General features: G+C 41.0%; 1 protein-coding gene across 6 annotated transcripts in view; it reads left to right on the top strand.

The window, feature by feature from the left end:
• Positions 1-24,125, top strand: part of LOC138759355 (bMERB domain-containing protein 1-like) — a 55,456-nt gene extending 31,331 nt beyond the window's left edge. For 2 of the 6 annotated variants that reach the window (XM_069929587.1, XM_069929582.1), the window contains exons 3-8: positions 2,516-2,589; positions 7,173-7,287; positions 7,406-7,479; positions 8,790-8,852; positions 13,418-16,119; positions 20,578-22,256. In XM_069929587.1, the coding sequence (XP_069785688.1) occupies positions 2,516-2,589; positions 7,173-7,287; positions 7,406-7,479; positions 8,790-8,852; positions 13,418-13,536 (445 nt within the window). In that variant the 3' untranslated portion in view covers positions 13,537-16,119; positions 20,578-22,256. Of the gene's footprint in view, positions 1-2,515; positions 2,590-7,172; positions 7,288-7,405; positions 7,480-8,789; positions 8,853-13,417; positions 16,120-20,577; positions 22,257-23,030; positions 23,148-23,422 lie in introns of those variants that run through there. The other 4 variants (XM_069929586.1, XM_069929583.1, XM_069929584.1 and 1 more) reach the window with 4 other exon arrangements.
• Positions 24,126-24,330: the final 205 nt, after the last annotated feature.

Genomic DNA, 24,330 nt, shown 5'->3' with positions numbered 1-24,330 from the left:
AAACACCAGGTGGCAGTTTTGCAGCAAAAATTGAAAAGCATTGCCCAAAACACATACTAATTAAAAATACCACATCAACATAGAACAAATGAAAACAGTCCCTATCCCACCCCCTTCCTCTCCAATCCAAGACCTGAAGGCTGTTAGATAGGCCAACAGCACACTCAGCACAATTAATCTAGCAAATCCAAACATTACTTTTTGCTGGATAAGACTTTCCAGCTCCAATATTGTTTATGAATATCTCCAATGCTTTGAAATACTTCAAGCTGATAGAATTTTAAATAGCATATACAAATACTAACATATTAATTTTTAACCATTTTTAATGCAAGAGTAATTATTCTAATTTATAAAATTAATACAGTAAATTAATTATGAGAACTGCTTATGTAAATACAATCCAAGTGCATCAGATTCCCAATATAATGCATTCTAAACTAAGTAAGACAAAGCAAACAGCCCTTTCCCTGAAAATACTATTAAAAATATTAATACTGTCAAAGAAATAATACTAAATCATCAGCTTTAATCATCCAGTTAAAGAAAAATTTCACACAGGATGAGATGTAGAAGAGTACTTTATAATTTCTTCCTGAGCCACATTGACTAACCCCAGCCATTTCTTTTGCCTGTTAGAAAGAGTTATACAGAAACGAGCAGGATATGGCAGAGAGGGTTTAAGCTTGAGAGTGTATAACTCCAACATCAGTTCTTTATACACAGCATGCTCACTGATAATTTCTGGACAGTAATCTTCAATGACCCTAATCTGCTGACCATGATTAGTCAAGTTTTCCTCTCCAATGGGCTTGATACTGATACAGCCAAATAACAATTGAAAGCGGCTGCTGCCCAGGTGCAGGCTTCAGAAACAATGAACGATGTGCTCTGTTGATTTCTGGGGGAGATGCAACAGCTCCTTTCCAAATACAGCAAGAAGCAGATCCGAGAAAAAAATTGTAAGTTGTACTTTCTCTATAGACTCAGCTAAGTCCAAAATGCGCAAGTTTTGATACTTTTTCCATATCAATGACTTTCATTGTTAACTTGAAGTTATTATATGTTAATGTTGAACAAGTGTCTTCCAAATGCTGAACTCATCCATTTAGATCATTTAAAATAAGTTGCAAAGAAGATAGACACTCACCTTGTTCCTTAACAGAGGGGTAAACTTGATAGAGTTTATGATCAATTAGACTCAGCATTCAATAGTTTGAACTGACCAAGTGCTTTGGAGATACCTAGGATGGATGGGCCAACATTTCTTCCTTCCTTCCAGACTTGCCGCTTCTTGTAGTCATTTCAGAATAATGTTTATGTAAGAAGGGAAGAATATGAAATTGGACACGAGTCAAACGGACGAGTGAAGGAATGTAAGTTGCGCAAGAGCTAGTGACAGAAGCTGTTACTCCATGTCGCAGTCCCCAAAACACTTTATATAAAAAGGCTTATTTAATTGGTAGGTTTTTCCAAGCACAAACCACAAATTAAAACAATTTAAAACAGATTACCCATTTTAATTTAGCTCAATTGTGTAATGAATCCTACTCATTATAACTGAACAACTTTCAGAGAGACCATGGGTAATATTTTGCATGCGTTTCTATTGGCCATGTTTCATTATTGAAACTTGGACTCTTCAAGTGAGGTAGAATTTAGAGATAAGTTATGAGCACTGTTCAACTATTTAGCTAATGTTTTATTTTACTCAAAAGATATGGGCTGACAATTTTATACATTGAGTCCCTCTCTCCCAGGGAAGGAGAATGGAAGGCGGGGCATCAATATTAGAGAATTACCATTATCAATAGAGATTGGTTAGGCTGGGTTTGTTTTCCCTGGAGAGAAGGAGTCTGATGGATGACCTAATCAAAGTATACATAATTAAGGGGGTGATCGATAGGGTAGACAGTAATCTTTTCTCATTGTTGGGGGCGTTGAAAACAAGAGGGCAAAGCAATAAGGTAAGCTCAGAAGGGGATCTCAGTGGGATTTCTTTTCATACAGAGAGAGGATGGAATCCAGAACTCATTGCTTGAGGACTTGCTGTAGGCAGGGACACTCACTACATTTAGAATGCATCTGGACAAACATTTGAATTATCAAAGTCATAGAAAGGCTACAGGCTTAATGCAGGTAAATGGAATTAGTATAGATTTGGATAACAATGGCCATTGTTATGTTGGGCCAAATGGCCTGTCTCTATGCTTTAGACTCCATAACTTTGTTCTCGTACTGTGAAATAATAAAGGTGAGAAGAAAGTTATGAAGAGGTATTGCCCACAGTTGTACTTGCATCTCGTTAATGTACAATTGAACTAATTAGTTAATTATCCATGTATGTATTTGTTTCAAAATACTTCATTTTTTTCACATTTGCTCATTGATGAAATGATCAAATGTCAACCAGTTTAGTGTTATCAACGTTTTATTGTATTTTTATTCACAACGTAAAGCGAATGTTTGTTTTATCATTTTGTGTTCATGTAATTATTTTGACATTTGTTTCTAGGATGGATGACATACAGCTGTGTAAAGAAATAACCCGACTTAAGAAAGAGCTGCAGAAACTGGTGTCAATACCAGGTGAGCATTTGAATTATCTAGCATTTGAGCATCCAACCACTGATGGCTCTATACAGGCCTTAAATGGCCGGTTAAAGGAGCCGACAGTCATCAACAGAAGTGTACCCCAAGGATGAGTGCTTAGCTCACTGCTCTGCTCGTTATACACCCACGACTGTGTGGCCAGGCACAATTCCAATGCTATCTACAAGTTTGTCGATGACACCAAAGCTGTCGACAGAATCACAAATGGCAATGAGGAAGTGTAGAGGAAGAAGATAGATCAGCTTGTTGAATGGTGTAACGACAACAACCTTGCGCTCAATGTCAGCAAAACTGAGAAGATGATTGTGGACATCAGGTGGAAGTCAGGGGAACACGGCCCAGTCCTCATCAAGGGATCAGTGGTGGAGAGGGTCAAGAACTTTAAATTCCTGGGTGTCATCATCTCCGAGGATCTGTCCTGGAGCTTCCACATTGATACAATCACAAAGAAGGCTTGCCAGCAACTATACTTTGTGAGGTGTCTGAGGAGATTCAGATAAGTCATCGAAGACTGTTGAAAACTTCCAAAGGTGTACGCTGGAGAGCATTCTGGCTGGTTTCATCACTGTGTGGTCTGGAGGCGCAAACTCTCAGGTAAAGAATAAACTCCATTGTGGTTGTTAATTCAGCCTGCACCAGACCACTCCATCGAGGACATCTATTGAGGTGGTGTCTTAAAAAAACAGCCTCTAACCTCAAAAATTCCACCACCCAGGCCACGCCCTCTTCACTCTGCAACCATCAGGAGAGAGGTACAGGAGCCTCAAGACGAGCATTCAACGGCACAAGGACAGCTTCTTTCCCGCTGCCATCAGATTCCTGAATAATCAATAATCATTGCCTTATTTTTCATGCACTATTATTTTTTTGATAGTAATGTTTTAAGATGGTTACAGTATGAATTTTTGCCCTATGACGCTGCCGCAAAACACTGTATTTCATGACTTGTTCATGGCAAATTCTGATCGTAATCTTGAATTTTGAGTGGTTAAGTGGAGAAAATAGACCATCTAGCTCTCTTTGGTTCACAAATCACGAACCTAGCATCTATTCCCATGAACATATTGTGATTGAGCTATATGCAAATTATATGTGTAAAGATTTTTTTCCCCCAGCACAGGTAATCCCCAAGTTGCAGATGTTCCTACACATGAACAAACTCCCATAATATTTTTAAATTCCCAAAGTCTGAGAAATGTAGATATATTTGTTCCTTCTAACAGCAGAGCTGTGTTCTCTCCCTTTCTCCCTTCCACTTTTTTTCTAGTAATTGTTCTTCTATTAGGTCTTGTGTGCTTTTTGATGCCATTCATGACATATCATAGTTTCCATATCAAGTGATTTTTGTTCACTTTCCGACCAGACGAAGTTGACATATAGACCTTTGAAAATCTCTACTTACATTACGCTGATATCCGGCCTGAATACTTCAGATTTGGACTGATGGCAACATGATTTTTTTTTTTATCTTTGCTTCTGTATTCCTGATATGGTTATAATCTCAACGCAATGTTTATAAATCCACAGAATTATGGACCGCTTGTGGTAAAAAGAAGTGTCTTTCAAATCTGAACTATTTTCAGCTAAACAGAATATCTGCAACTTTCTGTTAAATTTGGAGCTTTAATATTTGTGTTAACCATCATTTACTTTATTTAGTACCTTGCGGTGGAAAACAAATTAGCAGAAGTGCTCCAGTGTTTGGTTGGATGTTTTTTTTAGTCATTCTATTGTCAGCAGTGATGTTTTAAATAAACCCATTTTACCCTTTGGCATCTCTGAATTGTGCTTCAGTACAGAAGTAAATCAGCTTTTAGAAATAGCGAATCAGATAGCACTGAGTCTACAGGGTTTGTTAAACGGACTAATTCCTTCGGAAAGCGAAACCAAAGTCCATATTTTCCTCACAATATTTAGAAGCTAGAAGCCATTCCACTCCTTTATCAAAGAACCCTTTAATTTACATTTTTAGACATACAGCATGGTAACAGGCCCTTCCAGCTCAGGAGCCCGTGCCACCCAATTACAGCCAATTGACCTTCAGGCCTGTTATGTTTTAAAGGCTGGGAGGAAACCAGAGCCCCTGGGGAAAACCCCATGCAGACACGGAGAGAATGTACAAAGTCCTTACAGAGAGCGTGGGATTTGAACCCAGGTCATTGGTACTGTAATAGCATTGACTTAACTGCTATGCTAACCATACTACCCCAGAATCTTCTATTGGAGCAAACAAAAATAATTTATCTCTTTAGGATTTTTTTCCCCAGTGTTTTTCAATATATTTGCAAAAATGATAGTTTTTCTGAATTTTGAGTCCACAGAATCGGTATCAATTCCTCCTGGGTCAAGTTACCCACACACCAGTTAGCCCCAACAGCGAAGTTGAAATTTTGCACATCTTACCTAATGACCATGTGTAAAATTTCTATGAGCATGCCAACAACTGGATTAAAGCCATTTAAATTAGATTGAAAGTTCAGATTTATTGTCAGAGTACATTCGACCCTGAGATTAATTTTTCTGTGGGCCAGGCAGTTTTTCTACTTATATCAGCTGCGTAAAAATAAACTGTATTCAAGAAAAGATATATATACAAGAAGAAAATGCAATGCAGAAAATAAATATCATAAATAGTGTGTAAAGTAAGAGTTTTTTAAATGAGTCTCTGAGTATGTTGTTTAGGAATCTGATGGTGGAGAGGTGGCAACTGTTTCTAAACCTGGTGGAGAGAGTCTTGTGGCACCTATATTGATGGCCGCAGTGAGATCAGAGCATCGCCTGGGTATTGTGGATCCTTGATGATTGCTGCTGCTCTCCAATGGCAACCTTCCCTGGAGGTGTTCTCGATGGTGGGAATAGTTTTTCTGTTATAATACTAGGCTGTATCCATTCAGAGGTATTGGTGATTTCATCCCAGGTCATGATGCAGCCGGTCAGCACACTTTCCACTACACATCTGTAGAAATTTGCCACAGTTTTCAATGTCATACAAAACCTCTGCAAACTCCTAAGGAAGTAGAGTACTGACATGTTTATTTCACGATGACATTCAAGTGTTGAGTCCAGGAAATGTCCTCTGAAATAGTGACTCCCAGGAATTTAAATTTGATCTAAACACACCAAAATGCTGGAAGAACTTAGCTAGTCTTTTCAGCATCCAAAGGAGACAAAGATATATTGCTGACATTTTGGGCCTGAGCCCTTCTTCAAGGAAAATTTGGAAAATGCAGAAGCAGGATACATCAGAAAGTCTCAGAATTTTCAAACAATGGAGGAGGAATCCAGACCAACAAAAGGTGTTAATTGGATGTGATAAGGGACTAGGTAGAGTTTATCATGTCTGTGCAAAAGGAGACAGGGAATGGAGAGATGACAGAAGGTGGGGGGGGGGCGGAATTTAATGAAAGCCAGGGTAGTTGATATAAATGCCATCTGGGTTTAATGAAAGCCAGGGTTCCCAGTTCGAAGATGAGGTGTTGTTCCTCCAATTTACCCGTGGTCTCAGTCTGGCTGAACATGAGACCATGGACAGACATGTCGGCAAGGGAATGGGATGGAGAATTGAAATGGGTGGTCACTGGGAGATCCACACTATTGCATTGGACAAAGCGATCTCTCTTGCCGACTTACCTGAGTCTGAATGCAGCTTACTTACAAAGAAATAGTCTTCATTAACGCACGGGGAAGTCGCAACAGGGGTCACACACACAGAGTTCAAATGCAGCGCACACAACTAAATAGTGAAAAGATGCTACAGATGCTACAGCTTCATATGCTGGACTTTATGTAACAGCATATGCTGGACTTTATGTAACAGCTACTTGGAGGAGCTGGCTCAGGTCAGGTCTGCCCAAAGTAGGGAAGGTGATTAATGGAGCCAATGGCAAGGTGTGTGTACATTCAAAGGAGCCTACAGCAAGGTGTGCACCTACCTGTGGGCAGGGTAAAATTGTTGACATGGGGAAATGACCTTCCAGGAACAAGCACATAGATTATCCCTTGTTTGGAGCAATTTCATGTCCAACCTGTTCGATAATCCTTTGCATTACAGACAGTGACACAGCTGGTGGAGTTGCTACCTTAAAGTAGCAGAGAGCAGAGCTCAATCCTGTCCTCTTTCTATGTTCTCTTTGTGATTCTGTGGATTTGCTCCTAATTTTTCCTACTACCCTGGGACACTTGGCCACCTATTGTGCAGATGAGTGGTGGATTCTCAAATGAGTTGGTGAGAAGAAGGGTGGAGGGAGGGAGAATAAAATGGGTTTGAGTGGAATTCATTTAAAAATGGGTGCTTGATGGTCAGGGTGCTCGGAGGATCCCACTGTGTATTTTGGATGTCTTCTCTAGGCCATGGAAATATTCATTTTAGCAGGACAAATTGCCACCTCACATCAAGGAAATGTAGTCCAACAAGGGATCAACTTGAGAACATTATTGTTCCATGTGATTTGGGTACCGACTGGAAAACTCGCTGTCATCAGAGATGTGCAGAAATAGGTTTTTTGTATAATTACTCCTTAGCGATTAACACTAATAATCATTCTCATTTACAAATGTAGACAACGACAAATCAAATGAAGATAAGCAAAAGGAAGAAGAATTACTGCAGCAAATCCATAAATTAGTGGAGACGAGAGACTTTCTTGTGGATGATGTTGAATTTGAAAGACTGAGGTACGGTGATTTAAGCAAGTCTTAGGAGTACATTTATACGGCTTGAATTGGCAACAATTCCAGATGCGTTGAATTCATGTACACAGTGATTTTTCCAATTTGATTGTTTTGATCGCAGAGAAAGAGAGGAAGACAAAGAAATGGCTGATTTCTTGCAGACAAAATTATCAAAGGCTCTCTCTAAAAAAACAAGTAGGTGTCTGATCGTCAATTCTCGCCACATTTCACATTGCTGAGAAAAAAAGTAAATAAATAGACTTTGATTTACCAAGGAAAATCAAGAGCTTGGGGAAAAGGGTAGGTAGGTTTCTATTCAGTCAGCAATAGGATTAAATACTGGTTTTATGCCAAATACTGAATGTGAGTCAAATTTCTTGGCGTTTGTATTGATCTATAGCTAGAAATGTATGCAGATCATTATAATGCCTCAATCCCAAGGTAAGGAGCTGTGCAGGAATAATTTTGGACGTAATTGCAATCTAAATGATTTCTTTCCCATTTTCTGACTATCTGTAATTAAACTTGCTTTTTAAAATATATAATTTCCCTCATTGATTCCTGTAATTAATTTTCAGTTTCTTTAAATGTAATTTAATAGAATTTTGTGTGAATTGTATTAAAATTTGAATTGCTTCAACAATTAACTGTTCTGAAGCAAGTTGTATCTAATTTGGTCAAAAGATAGCAAATAGGTCGAGATTCATAAAGTGAATTTTACATTCTTTCTGATTTTTGTTCTTTCCACTTTTTCCCTACTGGTTTTTAATAATTCTGGTATATACGAATGAGATTGGCAGGTATAAATTGATGCGGATCGGCCAATCCAGTTGCTCCACAGCGAAATCTCTTCAAGAGAAGTGTGAATCTGTAGAATGCTCTGCCACAGACGGTGGTAGAGGCAGATTCGCTGATTATGTTCAAAAGAGAGTTAGATAAGACTCTAGTGGACAAAGGAGTTAAGGGTTATGGGGATAAGGCTGGAAAGGGGTACTGATAGTAGTGATCAGCCATGATCTGTAAAATGGCAGTGCTGGCTCGACAGGCCGAAGGGCCTACTCCAGCTCCTATTGTCTATTGTCTATTGTCCTTCCCTGAAGAGGTTCTTCCCCCTCATCACAGTGTTTGCAGACTTTCATGTTTCATGATAATAAACCTATCAACTGGCCCCTCGCTGGAATGTCCAAGTTAAGTTTTGGTTATGTTTTGAAAGGTCTGAAGTGGCAAAAAAAAACTTTTTGCCAATGGTGAAGTGAATGGGATTCAATGCCCAAAGCAGGAAGATTAAAGGAAGCCAAATTAGCTATTTATTGGGAGAGAGGAGGAGCACATGAGAAACTTTCACCAAACTGCCTTGGAAATTGTCTCCAGTGGAGGAAGTAAATCAGATGATGTAAAAATATTTACACTGTTGTGAAGAAATTAGATTGATGTGGAAGTCAGCCCTTTGCTTTCATCTTAATGGAAGTACTGAATGGCCAAAGGGTATTTCTTTCTTCTTCCAGTACAACCTGAATTTGTGACAATTCCCCAGCATAACTGTTGGGGAACAGCTGTGATGGAGAAGGGTAAGTACAACATGATTTACATTTTTTTGAAGTAGTTATGCTTCAATATTTTTAATTTGTTTTAAGATATTTTAAATAATAAATTTTAATTGTAAAATTAACTATTTAGCTGTTGAAGATTTTTTTTTTCAATGTTTAAGGGTAACAATTTGAAGCTTTTGAGGGCTTTGACAGCCATTAAAGCTTTGGAGAGGTCAACTCAGCTTTACCACCTGCCAGAGGTGTCTGCTGTTTAGTGCTTGGAACTTGATCTGTCATTATCTGCAAGGGTTAGGGTTACACCTTGCACAGAGCTGGCAGCAAGTTGTGGCTCTGTGCTTTCAGATGGCTTGGCACTTTGCTGAGATTGAAAATATTCATACTGCCCTTCAAACTGCATGTTTTATGAAAATGAATTCAAGCCTATAAGTGGGGAATTTTCTGGTGCTACTTGGTAGGGTTTAAACTGGAGAGTCAGGGGTCTGGGTGACAGCATAGCAAGTGGAGGAGTTGAGGGGATGGCAGATGCAGGAGCAGGCAGGCCTGCAAGGAAGTACAGGCAAGGACAGGTGGATGGTCACGGCGAGGCTGAGGGGCTGAAGTGAGTTTATTTTAAAGCAAGGAGTATTAGAACCTGGATCGGTATTTGAGTTATAATTGCTGTGGCCATTACTGAGGTGTGGCTGAAACTACAACTGGCACCTCAATGTTCACAGGTCGAAACGTGTTTAGAGAGAGAGGTTTAAAAAGAAGTGGTGGCTTTGCATTGATCTAATCTAGGAGAGTGTCACAGCTGCACTCAGACAGGACCTAATGGTGAGCTCGATTACTGAGGCAGTGTGGGGCGAGACACAGCACTGCTCCAAAGGGTTCATCCACCCAGCCCTAATGCCTGTGGCTCCTTACAGGCTTTAAACAGCCTGTTAAAGGAGCTGACGGTGTTTGTAAGTAAAATCCTGTGACCACAGATGTCCGAGTCCAAGATGGCAGAGTCTGTGCTGGCAGTGACCATGGAGGGTTGCAGACTCCAGAGACAAGCAGACTGGCGCTGGGCACCAAAAATGGAGAGAACCTCCCCCCCCTCCCCATTGAGAAGGAGGAGATGACCCTAAAGTGAAGGTGACCATAGCAGTGGACTAGCAAGGGGTTCAGCAGCTGAGGGAACGATTCAGGCTGTGGGCTGCTGACGACGCAGTCGAAGGACCTACACAGGCTGTTGGGTTGTTGGAGACTGGCTCATGAGGACCAGGTATCAGAACCAGGATTCGAGAGGATGCAGAGGCCAAGAAGGGCTCCCGAAGGGATTTAGGTGCCGAAGACTTCCTGATCGATTTGGATCTGGAACCCGGGTTGCTGATGGATCAGACAGGAGCCTGTGCAGCTGCAGAGGCTGGGGGAGCACTGGAGGTGAATTCCCGGACATGCAATGTCTCTGAAGGGACTCTCTTTTGTTTTTCTTTTTCTCATGCCATACGGGATGCCGGGTGACACCAATTTCATGCATGAGGAGACTCGGTATGTCACCCCAGACTCTTGAAAACTTCTACAGGTATACAGTGGAGAGCCTCTGCCTGGTTGCATCACTCTCCGGTATGGAGGCACCAAATCTCAGGACAAGAAAAAACTCCAGAGTGTTGTTAACTCGGCCTGCGACGTCACAGGCTCCAGACCTCACTCCATCGAGGACATTTACATGAGGCGGAGTCTTAAAAAAGCAGCCTCCATCCTCAAAGCCCCCCCACCACACAGCCTATGTCCTCTTCACTCTGCTACCATCAGGGAGATGGTGCAGGACCCTAAGAACGAGCCCTCAGTGGCACAAGGACTGCTTCTTCCCCATTGCCATCTGATTCCTGAATAATCAATGAACCAAAGACACTACCTTACTTTTCGTGCACTATTATTTTAATTTTTTAAAAATATATTATTGTTGTAAGATGTTTCATAATATGAACATTTCCTCTGTGACGCTGCCGCAAAACACCGAATTTCATGACTTGTTCACAACAATAAATTCTGGTTCTATTTACATTAAAAAAAACAATAGGATAACTGGGGAGAGGATAGGATCACTCAAGGGTAATTTATGGTTGGATTCTGAGGAAGTGGGCAAGATACTAAATGAATTCATTGCATCAGTATTTACCAAGAAGGACATGGACAGTGATAAGGAGCATGATGTGGAGAGTATTCATTGTTAGGACATTTCGAGCCCAGGAAAGAAGTGGTGTTGGTCTGTTTAAGGGGCATACAGTGGGTAGGAAACCTGGGCCTCGTGGCATATTATCTCTGGTTATTGAAAGAGGCAAATGAAGAGATTGTTGGAGCCTTGACAAAGGTCTTTGCATCCTCACTAGTAACAGGAGAGGTCCCAGAGGACTGGAGAGAAGCTTGTGTTGTAACTTTGTTGAATAAGGGAAAAGGAATAATCTGGGAAATTATAGGCCACTAAAGCCTTGCATCAGGGTAGGGAAACTAGGGGAAAGGATAGACAGTACTACTCCGATTATCCAAAATGGTCGGGACCAGACCTATTTTGATAACTGAATTTTTCGTATAACTGGTCATTTTTAAAATATAACTGACAGTAGCAACAGCAAATCACTTGTAACAGTGTTGAAGCAACAAGGGAAGGGCTTTTAAAGCATTAAAATGTTTAATTCTCACCAAAAAATACTGATCCCCGACATGTCCCCAATGCCGCCGCCGATCACCAAGACCTCCCAACCATCGCCGCCAATCCCCGACATGTCCACACCACTGCTGGGGCGGCTTCCCATACTGGTGGATTGTACTAGGGGTTGAGGCCGGCAATCCCCGGCGTGAGATGATGTCATCTGCTGCGGGCGTTGAGCAGATTTTGCTTTCACACTTGCCGCTTTAAAGGCCGATTGGCGTTCAGTTCCTGGGATCACTGCAGACGCTGGCGTTGAGATCAGGCAAGTGTGAAACGAGCAGCAACATTGCAGGCACTTCCTATTTAAAGGTAGAACAGACCAAATGCCGGGGATAATCCCTTGTAAGTGTGAAAAGCGTTCAGTGTCCCAGTTAGGAGTGGCCTAGTGTGAAAGGCCAAACCCCCATTCTTATCCCGGGACACTGAACAGCCGATTTACTGGGATGCAAGTGTGAAAGGGGCTTCATTTAGACATATAGCATGGTAACTGGCCCATAAGCCCTTGCTGCCCAATTACACCCAATTGACCAACAACTCAGATACATTTTTAAATGGTGGGAGGAAACTGGAGAATCCAGAGGAAACACACAGGGATAATGTACAAACTCCTTACAGCAGCATCAGATACAAACCCCGGTTGCCAGCACTGTAACTGCAGTTGTGCTAACCATAGCACTCAGGTAATACAATAGTAATAAATGGCACGGGGAGTCGACTGGCTAGAATGTTTTTCCTCCCTTTAAGTTTCTAATTAAAACTTTTCACTTTGACTAAGCTTTTGCTCAATATTTCTTGATTTGATGCTGATATCACTGGTCTTTTTTAAACATTTAGTGCCAGCTGCTTTGTGGCAGTTTTATTTGTTTTGGGATCCGGTGCTTTCATATTGCATATGCATGAATTTTACCCCCAATAAAAGGCCTCTCAGAGTTGTATGTGATTTCATGCATGAACGGTACAGTTGGCAAAGCAATTAGTGCTACACCTTTACAGCGCCACCGATTGGGACCAAGGTGTTCAAATCCTGCGCTGTCTGTAAGGAGTTTGCACATTCTCCCCATGCCCGTATAGGATTTCCCCAGGAGCTCTGGTTTCCTCCCATCATTCGAAACATCGTGGGAGCATAGGTCAATTGGGTGTGAATTGGGCGGCACAAGCTCATGGGCCGAAATGGCCTGTTACCGTGCAGTGTGTCTTTTTAATTTTAAAATTTATGCTGACAATAAATCTAAACTTTGAACAATAATGTCACACACTATCCAGAGGTATTCAGAGTGAAATGATGTTATTAGCATTATAAACATTGCAAAACCTGAATTAAAAAAAATGAAACCTGAATCTAAAACTAGAAATTTATATGAGGTGCTGCTGAAGACATTTAAGTACATCATTCTGTAAATGTCATTTGTGTAAAATCATCTTCAAACTGCAGAAACAAAGCTCGTGTTAAAACTGGTGATAAAAAAGATGCATTGCTTTGGTTTAAAGGACTAAACATAATTGAATTGGATCTACAAGATGTGCAGGAGCTTTTCATTTGACAAAATTGTCCAGGGCTGGGGAAATCCTTATGCCACGGATTATTTGAAACTAATAGAGACTTAATTTTAGAAGTCTTGTCCACATCTCTCAGGCTGGTGCCTCGGTCAGACAGTTGGAACTTAATCTGCATTAATTTTTATCACATCTTGCAACTCATTTTATGGTCTTCAATTGATTAGAAAAATTATACATCAAAGAGGAAAGAGAAATCTTCAAATCAGTAAACATGGATTAAATTTGAACTTTCATTTATTATCAATTCTATCCATTGCACGTCTTTATGATGGGGGAATTGCAAAATCAAATCATTTTGTGACTATTCCATTTATTGATATGGAAAATAATTTAAAATCTTGTCCGATCGCAGATGTTGCAAAGGAAAGAAAAATGACATCCAGAGCACAGCAGACGTCGAAACCTTTCGTGGCAAAGACTGGGCTCACCCTCCTCAAAGAATGCTGCGGATTCACCTGTTCAATCATGTAAAGGTTGAATGTTTTCAAAACTACATTTGCAAGGGTCCTTTGCAGAAAGATTCTGTGGGATTATAAATATTTTAGTGTTATATCATCCAAAACTGATAACAATTGTGTAAAATTGGGTCTCATTCATATCCTGCAGTGTGCGTTATTCATGGGACTCGCAGCCAGTGACCAGCATACTGCGGGACATCATTCAGGTCTCTGAAATCTTAGTGTTCTGGTCGATGATGGTGCGTCTAAACCTTAACTTTAATTACCTGCCTGTGGTTCATTTCTTTTGAAGCTCTCAAAAGAAATCTGTGAATCCTCCTTGTGAAATGTCCAATTGACTCACCATTCACTACCCTTTGGAAACAAAAATTTCAGATTTCCCACTACACATTGTGTGAAGTGCTTTCTGATCTGTGACCCAAATTCTCAGCTTGCCAACGACTCTGAACTTCCTCATGAGGGGAAATTGTGCTCGATTGAATTCTGGTATGATTTTAATAACCTCAATTAGATTACCTCAGCCTTCCAAATACTAGAGAATGCAAGCCTCGTTTATGCAATCCGTTCTCACATTTTAACTCTTTAATCTCCGCTATCATTAGGGTGAATTCCATTTAAGAATAATGTGCTGTGGGGTGCAGTGATCCCAGTGAGGTATGATCACTGCATTTAAAAATTAGTATTGCATTTGTAATTTCTTTATGTGGTTTTGTACGAGTCTTCAGTGAGTTGTCTACCCAGGGTCCCAAATCCATTTGCTCTTCAATAGTTCCTAATAGAATAAAATTATTTCAGATTGATTATTTTTCCTGCAAAATCACCTCACATTTTGTCACATTGACTCATCTGCCCTTTAACTCATCTCACTTCCTCTAAATTAAAGGAGTTCCTGCATGGGTTCCAGCTACGCCTTCCTGGGGTTTTTGGAGCAATCCATGCTGCAATCCTACATGGGCAAGACCCCTTTTCATCCGGTCTATCGACGACGACATCGGGGCTGCCTCATGCTCCCGCAATGAGCTTGTAAACTTCATCCATTTTGCGTCCAACTTCCACCCCAATCTCAAACTCATCTGGTTCCATCTCCGATAACACTCTCCCCTCCCTGAATCTCTCTGTCTCCATCTCAGGAGACAAACTTTCCAGCGACTTGCGTTACAAACTCTCTAACTCCCACAACTACCCTGACTACATTTCCTCACACCCTGCCCCCTGCAAGGATTTCATCCCTTTCTTTCAATTTCTCCGTATCTACTGCATCTGTTCCCAAGATAAGGACTTCCAGTCCAGTCCAGATCTTCCAAAATGTCTGCCTTCTTCCACAATCCATCTTCTTCCCCTCCACCGCTATCAACTCAGCCCTCACCCGCATTTCCTCCATTTCCCACTCATCTGCCCTGGCCCCATCTTCCCCCAGATGTAACAAACATAGAATTATCCGCCAGGAGTTCTGGCACATATTACAGGGTCCCACTACCAGACACAGTTTTCCTCGGCCTTTTGAAGGGACCGCTTCCTCCGTGATTCCCTCATTAGCTCATCCCTCTCCACCTATCGCTCCCCTGGCACCTTCCCCTGTGGCCACTTACGCCCACACCTCCTTCCTCCCCACAAGCCTTTCAAGTGAAGCAACACTTCACTTGTGTATCCACAGGTCTGATTTACTGCATCTGGTGCTCCCTTTGTGGCTTTCTCTACATTAGAGAGACCAGTCGCAGATTGGGAGATTGCTTTGCTCAGCACCTCTACTTCATCTGCCACAACAGAGACCTCTCAGTAGCCAACCATTTAAATTCTGAGTCACACTCCCACACTCACATGTCTGTCCATGGCCTTGTGTACTATCCCACCTTGACCAACCGCAGTTTGGACGAACAACACCTTATTTTCCATCTGGGCACTCTGCATCCAGATGGCATTAACATCGACTTCTCTGTTTTCTGCTAACTTGCTCACCTTTTCTTTCCCCTTCCCTTTTCCAGTTTTTCCAGTTTCCCCCCTCCCTTTCTGGCACTGGCAGAGTAGTTCCAGCTGTGTGGGGGATTATGGGTAGGGAAGATGGCCATTTTGCCCAATTGATCCCTCATATAGGTGCCGCTTACATGCTGGAACGGTCCTGAAGTGGCCCGATGAGATGCCGGCATGGAGCAGCGCTACAGGCCACTCAAGTAAGTGGGATGGAATCTGTTTTGGGCTTGCCCGGCTAGGGTCTTGGTAATTGGGCCAGCAAACGAGCTTGGATATTGGGCTGGCAAGGCCAAAAGAGTGGTGCCCCCCTGCAAGTGGCACCCAGGGTATGTCCTCTAGTTGCCATACCCTAGGTACGCTTATGAGTCTGGTGGCCTCTGATGTCACAGGCCAAGTTAACAACTCTCTTTTTTCTTTTCCTGAGCACTGGCACCTCCGCAACAGACAGTGATGCAACCAGCCAGAATGCTCTCCACGGTACACCTGCAGAAGTTTTAGAGGTGACGTACCGAATCTCCTCAAACATCTCACAAAGTACAGCCGTCGGCGAGCCTTCTTCGTGATTGCATCTTGCAGAAACACATGAGAGGAATCGAGAAGATAAGAGGCAGGAAAGTTGTTTCCATTGGTAGGTGACTTGAATGAGGGTACATAGCCTCATAATTCAGGGAAGTTAACATGAAGATGAGGAGGATCTCCTTTTCCCAGAAAATAGAGAATCTGAGGAATTCTTTGCCTCTGCAAGCAGCAGAGACTGTCTCACTAAATATATTCAAGACAGATAGGTTTGTGTATAGTGGGGGAATTGAGGCAGGTAGGGGAGCTGGGTCCATGGCTACATCAGCCATTATTATTGAAAGACGGAGCAGACTCCACAGTCCAGATAGCCTCCAACTGCTCCTGTTAAGGATTTTAATTTGTTAAAGTCTATTCTCTCCTTTCAGATTACAATCACTTGTTTCAAATCTTGGGCTGATTGAAGGCTGTAATTTCTTCTTGGTGCCTCACATGCATTCCATTTGCATCTTCGGGCACACAGCAGAAGCCTCAGCATTCACTGTGGACTCCAGCAGGACATTAGGGCAGGTTAAAACAGGGTTAGTGTGGCACGAGTCAGTGCTATAGCTATCCCACCAGTAAATATCAGAGATTGAAGTGAACCAAAGACACCACAATTTACTCACTGATTTCAAGCTGTTTTTCTTTAATAGAAAGAGGTGATAGGATAATATAGCACCTGTTGAATCTTATGCCAAATGTTTTTTAAGATCAGATAGCCTACAACAGTGGGGCTCTCAACCTTTTTCTTTCCACTCACATACCACTTTAAGTAATCCCTATGCCGTAGGCATCAGGTGGTATGTGAGTGGAAAGAAAAAGTTTGAAAACCACCGTTTTAATTGTACCTCATTGACTTGTTATGTGCATGGTTTCATAACTCCAAAGGAAATGGGCCAATGACAATTTTTCTCAAGCAAAGTATTTCAGTAACAATTGGGTCTAGTGTGATTGGGTCGAAGTATGGCAAAAGAGTAAAATTCTAGACCAGTGGTTCTCAACCTTTACCTTTCCACTCACAGACCACTGTAAGGAATCCCTATGCCATCGGTGCTCTGTGATTAGTCAGGGATTGCTTACGGTGGTCTGTGAGTGGGAAAGAAAGGTTGAGAACCACTGGTCTAGAATTTTACTCTTTTCCCATACCTGTATCCTTTCTGCTTCATTTTCACCATTTCCCTTTTGCAGGACACCCATAGGAATGTCACATCATATTCTGGCTTGGTGCTAGACTGCTCCTTGCACCAGTGATGCAAAGAACTTGTTCCAGAATATCAGTAACTTTTTAAAACTACAATTATTGTTTATCTTTCATTTTGTTCACAATGTATATCTCTCAACTTGGGGGAGGACCAAAGGGGTGAAAGTTAAGGTTTCATGATATATCTTTTCAATATATTCATGTGTACTTTAATGGTAATATGGAAAGGAATATCTTGCTTAAAAATCAAACTGGGAAACAAGCTAAATAATTCCAAAGAATTAGAATGATTATATTAGCCACTGCAGGGAAGAAAATTACTTCAGACCATCCTATAGGGACTCTTCAGCTTTATTGCTGGGTTCATTGTGAAGAATCTGCTGTAGTTCTCATTAATTTACAGAGGGAGATCATTCAACTCAGAGTGGTCTTTCACTTCATTCTTCCACTCCACTTATTTCACTGTAACGTCTTTTCTCTGTCATGCTCATTAACTCCCCTCTGATTTTCCTACTACTGATCTCTGCCGATTAATAGCCGATTAGCCAACCAACATGCACCTTCTTTGGGATGTGGATAGAAACCAGAGAACCCAAGTGAATCCACGCATTCACGTGGAGAATGTCAGAACTCCACACAGATAGCCAGGTTCAAACCCAGGTTGATGGAGCTACAACAAAAAAGTATTTATAAATTTTAGAAGTATAAATAATTTTTTTATTTATGTAATAAATCCAATTGCAAAAAGTACAATGCAGTAAAACCCTGGAATCTCACACCTATGGGGATTGATAGATGCCAGATAAGTGAATTTTCTGGTTGCTTGAGATTACGTGATTGGCAAAGTGACAGCAAGACCCATCAATTTTAACCTTCTGTACTTTTTTTTAACCTACCCGTATATTTCGGCATATAAGTTGAGACGTGAAACCCTAAAAAAAATTCTCAAGAAAAGGGGTGAGGGGTATACTTTTGAGATCTTAAATTCACCACAAAAAAACAGATTGACATCAATCCGGCGTATAAATTGATGCTGGAAACAATTCCCCACCGCCGGTGCTGCCGCTCCCCAACCACTTGGCGCCATAACTGCTCCTATCTGGGACCCTGAGGTCACCGTTACCGCTCATGCCTGGTAAGCCGAGGTCGCTGCTCCAGCGATGTCACCGCTCTTGCCTGGTAGGCCGAGGTTCCTGCCCCTGCCAAGAGCACGATGTTACTGCTTCAGCTCTGTGGGCCATCGCTGGTCTTGTCTGGTAGGCCGAGGTTCCTGCCCCTGCCAAGAGCACGATGTTCCGCTCCAGCTCTGTGGGCCGTCGCTGGTCTTGTCTGGTAGGCCGAGGTTCCTGCCCCTGCCAAGAGCACGATGTTCCGCTCCAGCTCTGTGGGCTGTCGCTGCTCCTGCCTAGTAGGCCAAGGTTTTTTACTTAATTTACAGCTTTGTTACTTGCTATTGGGGTATTTTTAAACAAGAAATTTGGGTTGTTCCTGGGAGACCCAGACAGCCCAAAAAATGGAGGTTGACTTATAAGCCAGATATACCTTAAAACCCTTAAAAATGAGGGTATCTGCCAGTCGACTTATACACCGAAATATGCATTATTTATTTTCTGCGGTTTTTTTTTCCGGTTACTTGAGGCTACCGGTTGCTTGAATTCCAGAAAAAAGGGATTTGACTGTATTTTAATTGTCCTCTTTTTGTCATTCCTGGTTGAACTGATGATCCATCTCTGAACTGTGAAGCACTAAAAGCATTTGGGCACAAATTATGACAATAATTTAAATAATGGGAGTAATTTAAAAAAAAAACTTCTGCAACCATAATGTTTATTGAAGGAGTTTAATTCCACCCATGTACAAGGCTTATACCCAGACAGTATAGGCCTAACCAGGAGATGTATGTTGGAAATGGTGGGTATATTTTTTGATAGCATTGATAATCTTGCAATCATAGATACTCATTGGGTGTTCTAGTCACTAATAATACAGTTGTTAGTTGTTGAACTTAACAAACCACAATGTTGTGCATTCACATGAATCTTGTAGTGTATGAAATATTTGATCCTTTGACTCTTAGCCTAAGTAAAAGTTCCTACCCCCACTCCATGTCTTCAAACCCCTTCTCATCTCTTCAAATCTTTTGCTCATGCTTCAATCTCTATTACTCCTTGTTAATAGAGAGAAATTGAATAAATTACAAGTTAGGCGGCATCCAGAATTCAGCCGTGTACCAGCAAATCCTATGAAGTCGCGATCTTTAAAAAACACAATAATATAATCCTCATGTAATAAATGAAATAGAAAGTCCACAAAAGATGAGTCATTTATTACTCATGGCTCTTATGAGGTTGAAAACCACTGGTTTCCTGGAGAAGCAGACCCCACTATCAGTTCAACACGTAATCTCAACCTATTGATTGAATATCTGTTTATTAGAAGTAATATAACTATTATCAACAGCATGTTTAACAGCTGTCTCGTCCATATAGATGTCCAAGATTATAATATCAAGTAAAAGTTGTTCTTTCTGTGTTTTAACTGTGAGCACTTGGTGAAACAGTACCTCAAGCAGTTTTGCATCATTAGTCATGCCCAATTGCTAACATTTTTGTTCCATCATTCATCTTGTTTCAGTTTGCTCCTGAGTTATATAAAAATGTATTTTGCATATAATGCTTCAGAATATTCATGCAATTGTAAATTCTGCCGTTCATTGTCTTCCAACTTCATGGGTTGCTAGATGTATCTTGTATTCTGGTTTCATGCAAGCTATGCGATGCATCCTTATGGTAGATGTCGTTTAATGTTATACTCAGTACAACTAAGTCAAAAGCAGATTGATGCAGCAGTATTTCCTTATAAATGTTCTTAGCATTTTCAGTGTTCAGAAGCTTGCAAGACATTAGAGTGTGCTTGCTCTATACAGCTTTACCTTGTCCCAAATAATAGGCGTGTTTCCCAAGGCTGAGAACTGCAGCTGGAGAAATCCAGTGGTGCTTTGCATCGATCAATTGCTAAGTGTTTGAAATAATGTGTATTGTTGAAATTAATTTACAGAGTGTTATAATGTGATAGTGCCTTGATATTGCCATGAGGTCATGCAAAATACATAAACTGCTTTTCTATAGGAGTGAATTGCTATATCGATGGAAATTATTGGAAAGAATAAATGGCAGGTTCAGTTTTCATATTTCCTCACTACACAGGAGGCAGCTATTTGGCCCTGAGTTTACTGATGTCCTCAGAGCATACCCATCACTCCCGCTTCCCCACTTATTTTCCTGTTATCTGTTCTCTCCCACATGCCTGATTCCCCTGCCTCTCAAGGATAAATAACCTACCAGCACATCTTTGGGCTGTGGGAAGAAACCAGAGCACCTGAGCATACAGATCCCACACAGTTATCTCAGGAGATCAGGATCAAGACCAGCTCATTAGAGCTGAGGTGAGGCATGATTTTGGAGTTACCTTAATTCAGTGGTTTTCAAACTGAAATATTTTGCTTGAGAAAAATTGTCATTGGCCCATTTCCTTTGGAGTTCTGAAACCATGCACATAATGAGTCCATTAAAAGAGTGGTTTTCAAACTTTCTTTCCACTTACATATCACCTTAAGCAATCCCTATGACATAAGTGCTCTGTGATTAGTAAGGGATTGTTGGTTTGTGAATGGCAAGTAAGTTTGAAAACCACTGTTTTAATTGTACCTAATAGACTCGTTATGTGCACGGTTTCAGAACTCCATAGGAAATGGGCCAATGACAAATTTTCTCAAGCAAAATATTTCAATAATAACTGGGTCTAGAGCAGTGGTTCTCAGCCTTCTCTTCCCACCGACATACCACCTTAAACAATCCCTTACCAACCACAGAGCACTTATGGCATAGGGATTGCTTAAGGCGGAGTGTGAGTTTAGAGGGGCAATTTGAAAACCACTGCTTAATTCCTTCTTTGCTTGTAATTCTTTGCCATGCCACTAGTGGACTTTATCTTGTTCCTATTGGATTAGACTTTACTGTTGCTTTTTCATCATCTTTAAACCCTTGAGAAGAGGTTCAGAATCTCACAACATTGAACTGAAAATACAAATAAAGGCAAGACCAGGCAGAACATCAGATCAATTCCAAAGGTGAATTACAAAAGAAATGTTTCTCTGTAAATTTAAAGAAATATACAAGGGATTTCCAATGAGGAGCAAAGAGTTAACATCTGTGCAATAAATTCGATATTGATTTAGCAGCTGGTTCTCAATGCATAATATTTTTGAGACTGTATTTTCAATATGCTGAGGTAGTCTTGCATCAGATAAATTATAAAGTCATATATTGACAAGAGATTGATTTATACCCAGCTATCTGCACAGGACACACTCTCTTTTGATGCATATTTGTTTCTCAGATGGCACAATGCTTGGATGGTGGGACCAATCAGAATCACTCTCTCTCCTGGGCCTTCCAAATTAAGAAGCACCACTGGAATCTTAAGATTTATTTCTCCTTTGCAGAGAATAATCAGTGAACATCCATCACCAATCATGACCATGTGCTTATCTTCATTCTGTTATCTTAGCTTCCAACTCCACTCTGACCACATGGAGTCTGGGTTGAAGGCCAACTTATGTAGTGTACATCTTAAAATGGGTTTATTATCCACCCAAGCCCTCTCCAACATTGAAACATGAGATGGCAGTGCTGGGAACATCAGCCCTGTCTGATTGTAATGTCCCAGATCTGGATGTGGAACCCTTTTCCTGTTGGGGAAATATGAAGAGGACACATGCCTGGCATTGCTGCTCCCTGTCCTGGTTTTCTACACTTTGTTCCTGACAAGTTACATTTCTCAGAACACCAGAGGGACTAAGAAAATCAGCTCTATTATCTTTCCCCAAAATATTTATGATGAACGTTTCAGTAACTGTGCAACATCCAAGAGGAGCAGTTATGTGTTTGACCTCTGACATTAATTATAACTGTTAATAATGAAGAATAAATAGTTTTGAATTAAAACCTCTATGCTTGATTATTTCCAAATAAACGGTGTGGAAATTCATTGTAATGCCCTAGCACATCTGAGACACGTGTGAATCTACTTCATGAGAATAGGGTGAAAGTTTTCTATCAAATACATGGATCTTAAGGAAAGTAATTATGACAGGTTTAACCTTACTGAGACAGGTCGTAAATTTTATTCTGGAAATAAAACCATTGAAGGCTAAACTAGTTTTATGCCATTTATCCTGATAAACTGGAGTAGAAATTCTCGAATTGTGCCCCCTCCATGAGCAATGTTTTGACTTCTGCTGGGAATAAGTCGGCAAAGTATGAAATTTATTTTATTCTTTGTTTCAAGAGTATGAATTTTATTGTTTTTCTACCAATTTAATGTAATAATGCAAGCTTCAAAGGTGGTAACAGCAACTTCTCCAGTTTCTGATAACCTACTCTTCATTCTCCCACCCTTCCCCTATCCCCTTGTCTTCTTTCCCTTAGCTCTCCACCCCCTTCCCTCTCTATTCACCGAGCCATCCCTCATCCCCCTACTTGTTGCTGTATCCTCCTTCCCTTATCCACCTATTACCTCCTGCCTTTGGGAATGTTCTCCTCCTCCCCACCCCCCCACCATTTTGTCAGAATTTTCTGCTTTTCTCAATTCCCTCCATTACAACAGAGTTTGCACTTTATTGGCTGCAAGGCACTTTAGGATTTTCTAAATGCTTAGTAAAAGGTGCTATGTAAATACAATTTGCTTCTATTTATCTTTGAAATGAATGGTTTTTACAGGCCTTTTCAGAGGACAGTTGAACCAGGAGTCAAAAGAAGCCAGGCCATGAAAGGACAGACTTCTTCATTTTTACCGTGACCAAATCGAGTCAAGTTTATTGGCATCTGATTGTACAGGTACAATCCGATGAAATAATGTCCTCCAGTCCTCACTGCAAAACTTGCAGGCACATAACTAGATGTAACACACATACAGATAAATACACATTCAGGACAAGCATTTTTATTTATAAAAATAAATATTTAAATATTGCTTTGTATAAATGAAAGTCTCGAATGATTAGTGTGAGCAGATACTTTGGTCAATTGAAGTTCTCATTGCCCGTGGGGATAAAGCTGTTCGTCAGCCTGCTGGTTCTGGCTCTGATACTCCTGTTTCTCTTGCCCGGCAGGAGCAGCTGACAGATGCTGTGTGCAGGGTGGAAGGGGTCCTCAGTGAAAGTGCCAGGCAACAACTATCTTTAAAACAGATTATCTGGACATTCAAAAGCATTGTCATCGCTGAATTCCACCGCCTCGACAAGCTGAGGATCATCGTTACCTGGAAATTTAACTGGATGAGCCACTTAAATACTGTGGCTACAACAGCAGGGAGAGTGACACACCTTCTGGCACTGCAAAGCCTGCCACCATCTCAAAGGCACAACTTAGGGCTGCAATGGAATACTGTGGTCTTGAGCTCTACCAACTCTCAGGAAACTTGACACAATCTAGGCAAACAGTTTGCGTGCTTAGCACACCATTCAACACCCTAGACCTTCATACAGATTGGATTCAATGTGCATGTCTGCACACACTGCTGTTTCCTATCAAGTTATTTTGAGAAATCTTCAGAACCAACAAGCTGATGAAAGGTACACCCCCCCCCCCCCACCCCCCGGCCTCCCCCACCAATCCTGTCACGGACTAAATCTTGGAACACCCTGATCAAAAGAACTGTGTGAGTATCCACACTCCAATCTCTACAGCAGTTCAAGAAGATTGCTTTCAACTGTTACAACCATCTTCTCAAGACCAATTAGATATTGGCAATGCCAGAAAATGTTGTAAGTAAGCTTAAAACTTTAGATTTATTAGGAACATTATTCCTCAGATCCTGTGGTAGGATTTGAATTTCTATCTCAGATTATAATTGAAATTTATGCATTATTAATATAGAGGCATAAACTTCATTCTACCATCTATCTATCCACTAAACACAGAATGGAAGTATTGAATATGATAAATATTTGTACTTTAAAAAAAACTATTTATTCATTCAAAAAACAAATAATATATAACACCATGTAATCTGTTCTCC

This window comes from Narcine bancroftii, chromosome 3, assembly GCF_036971445.1.
Source record: "Narcine bancroftii isolate sNarBan1 chromosome 3, sNarBan1.hap1, whole genome shotgun sequence".
NCBI classification, from domain to species: Eukaryota; Metazoa; Chordata; class Chondrichthyes; order Torpediniformes; family Narcinidae; genus Narcine; species Narcine bancroftii.
Note: the sequence above shows the minus strand (reverse complement) of the source record. Positions and strands in the feature narration are given on the sequence as shown.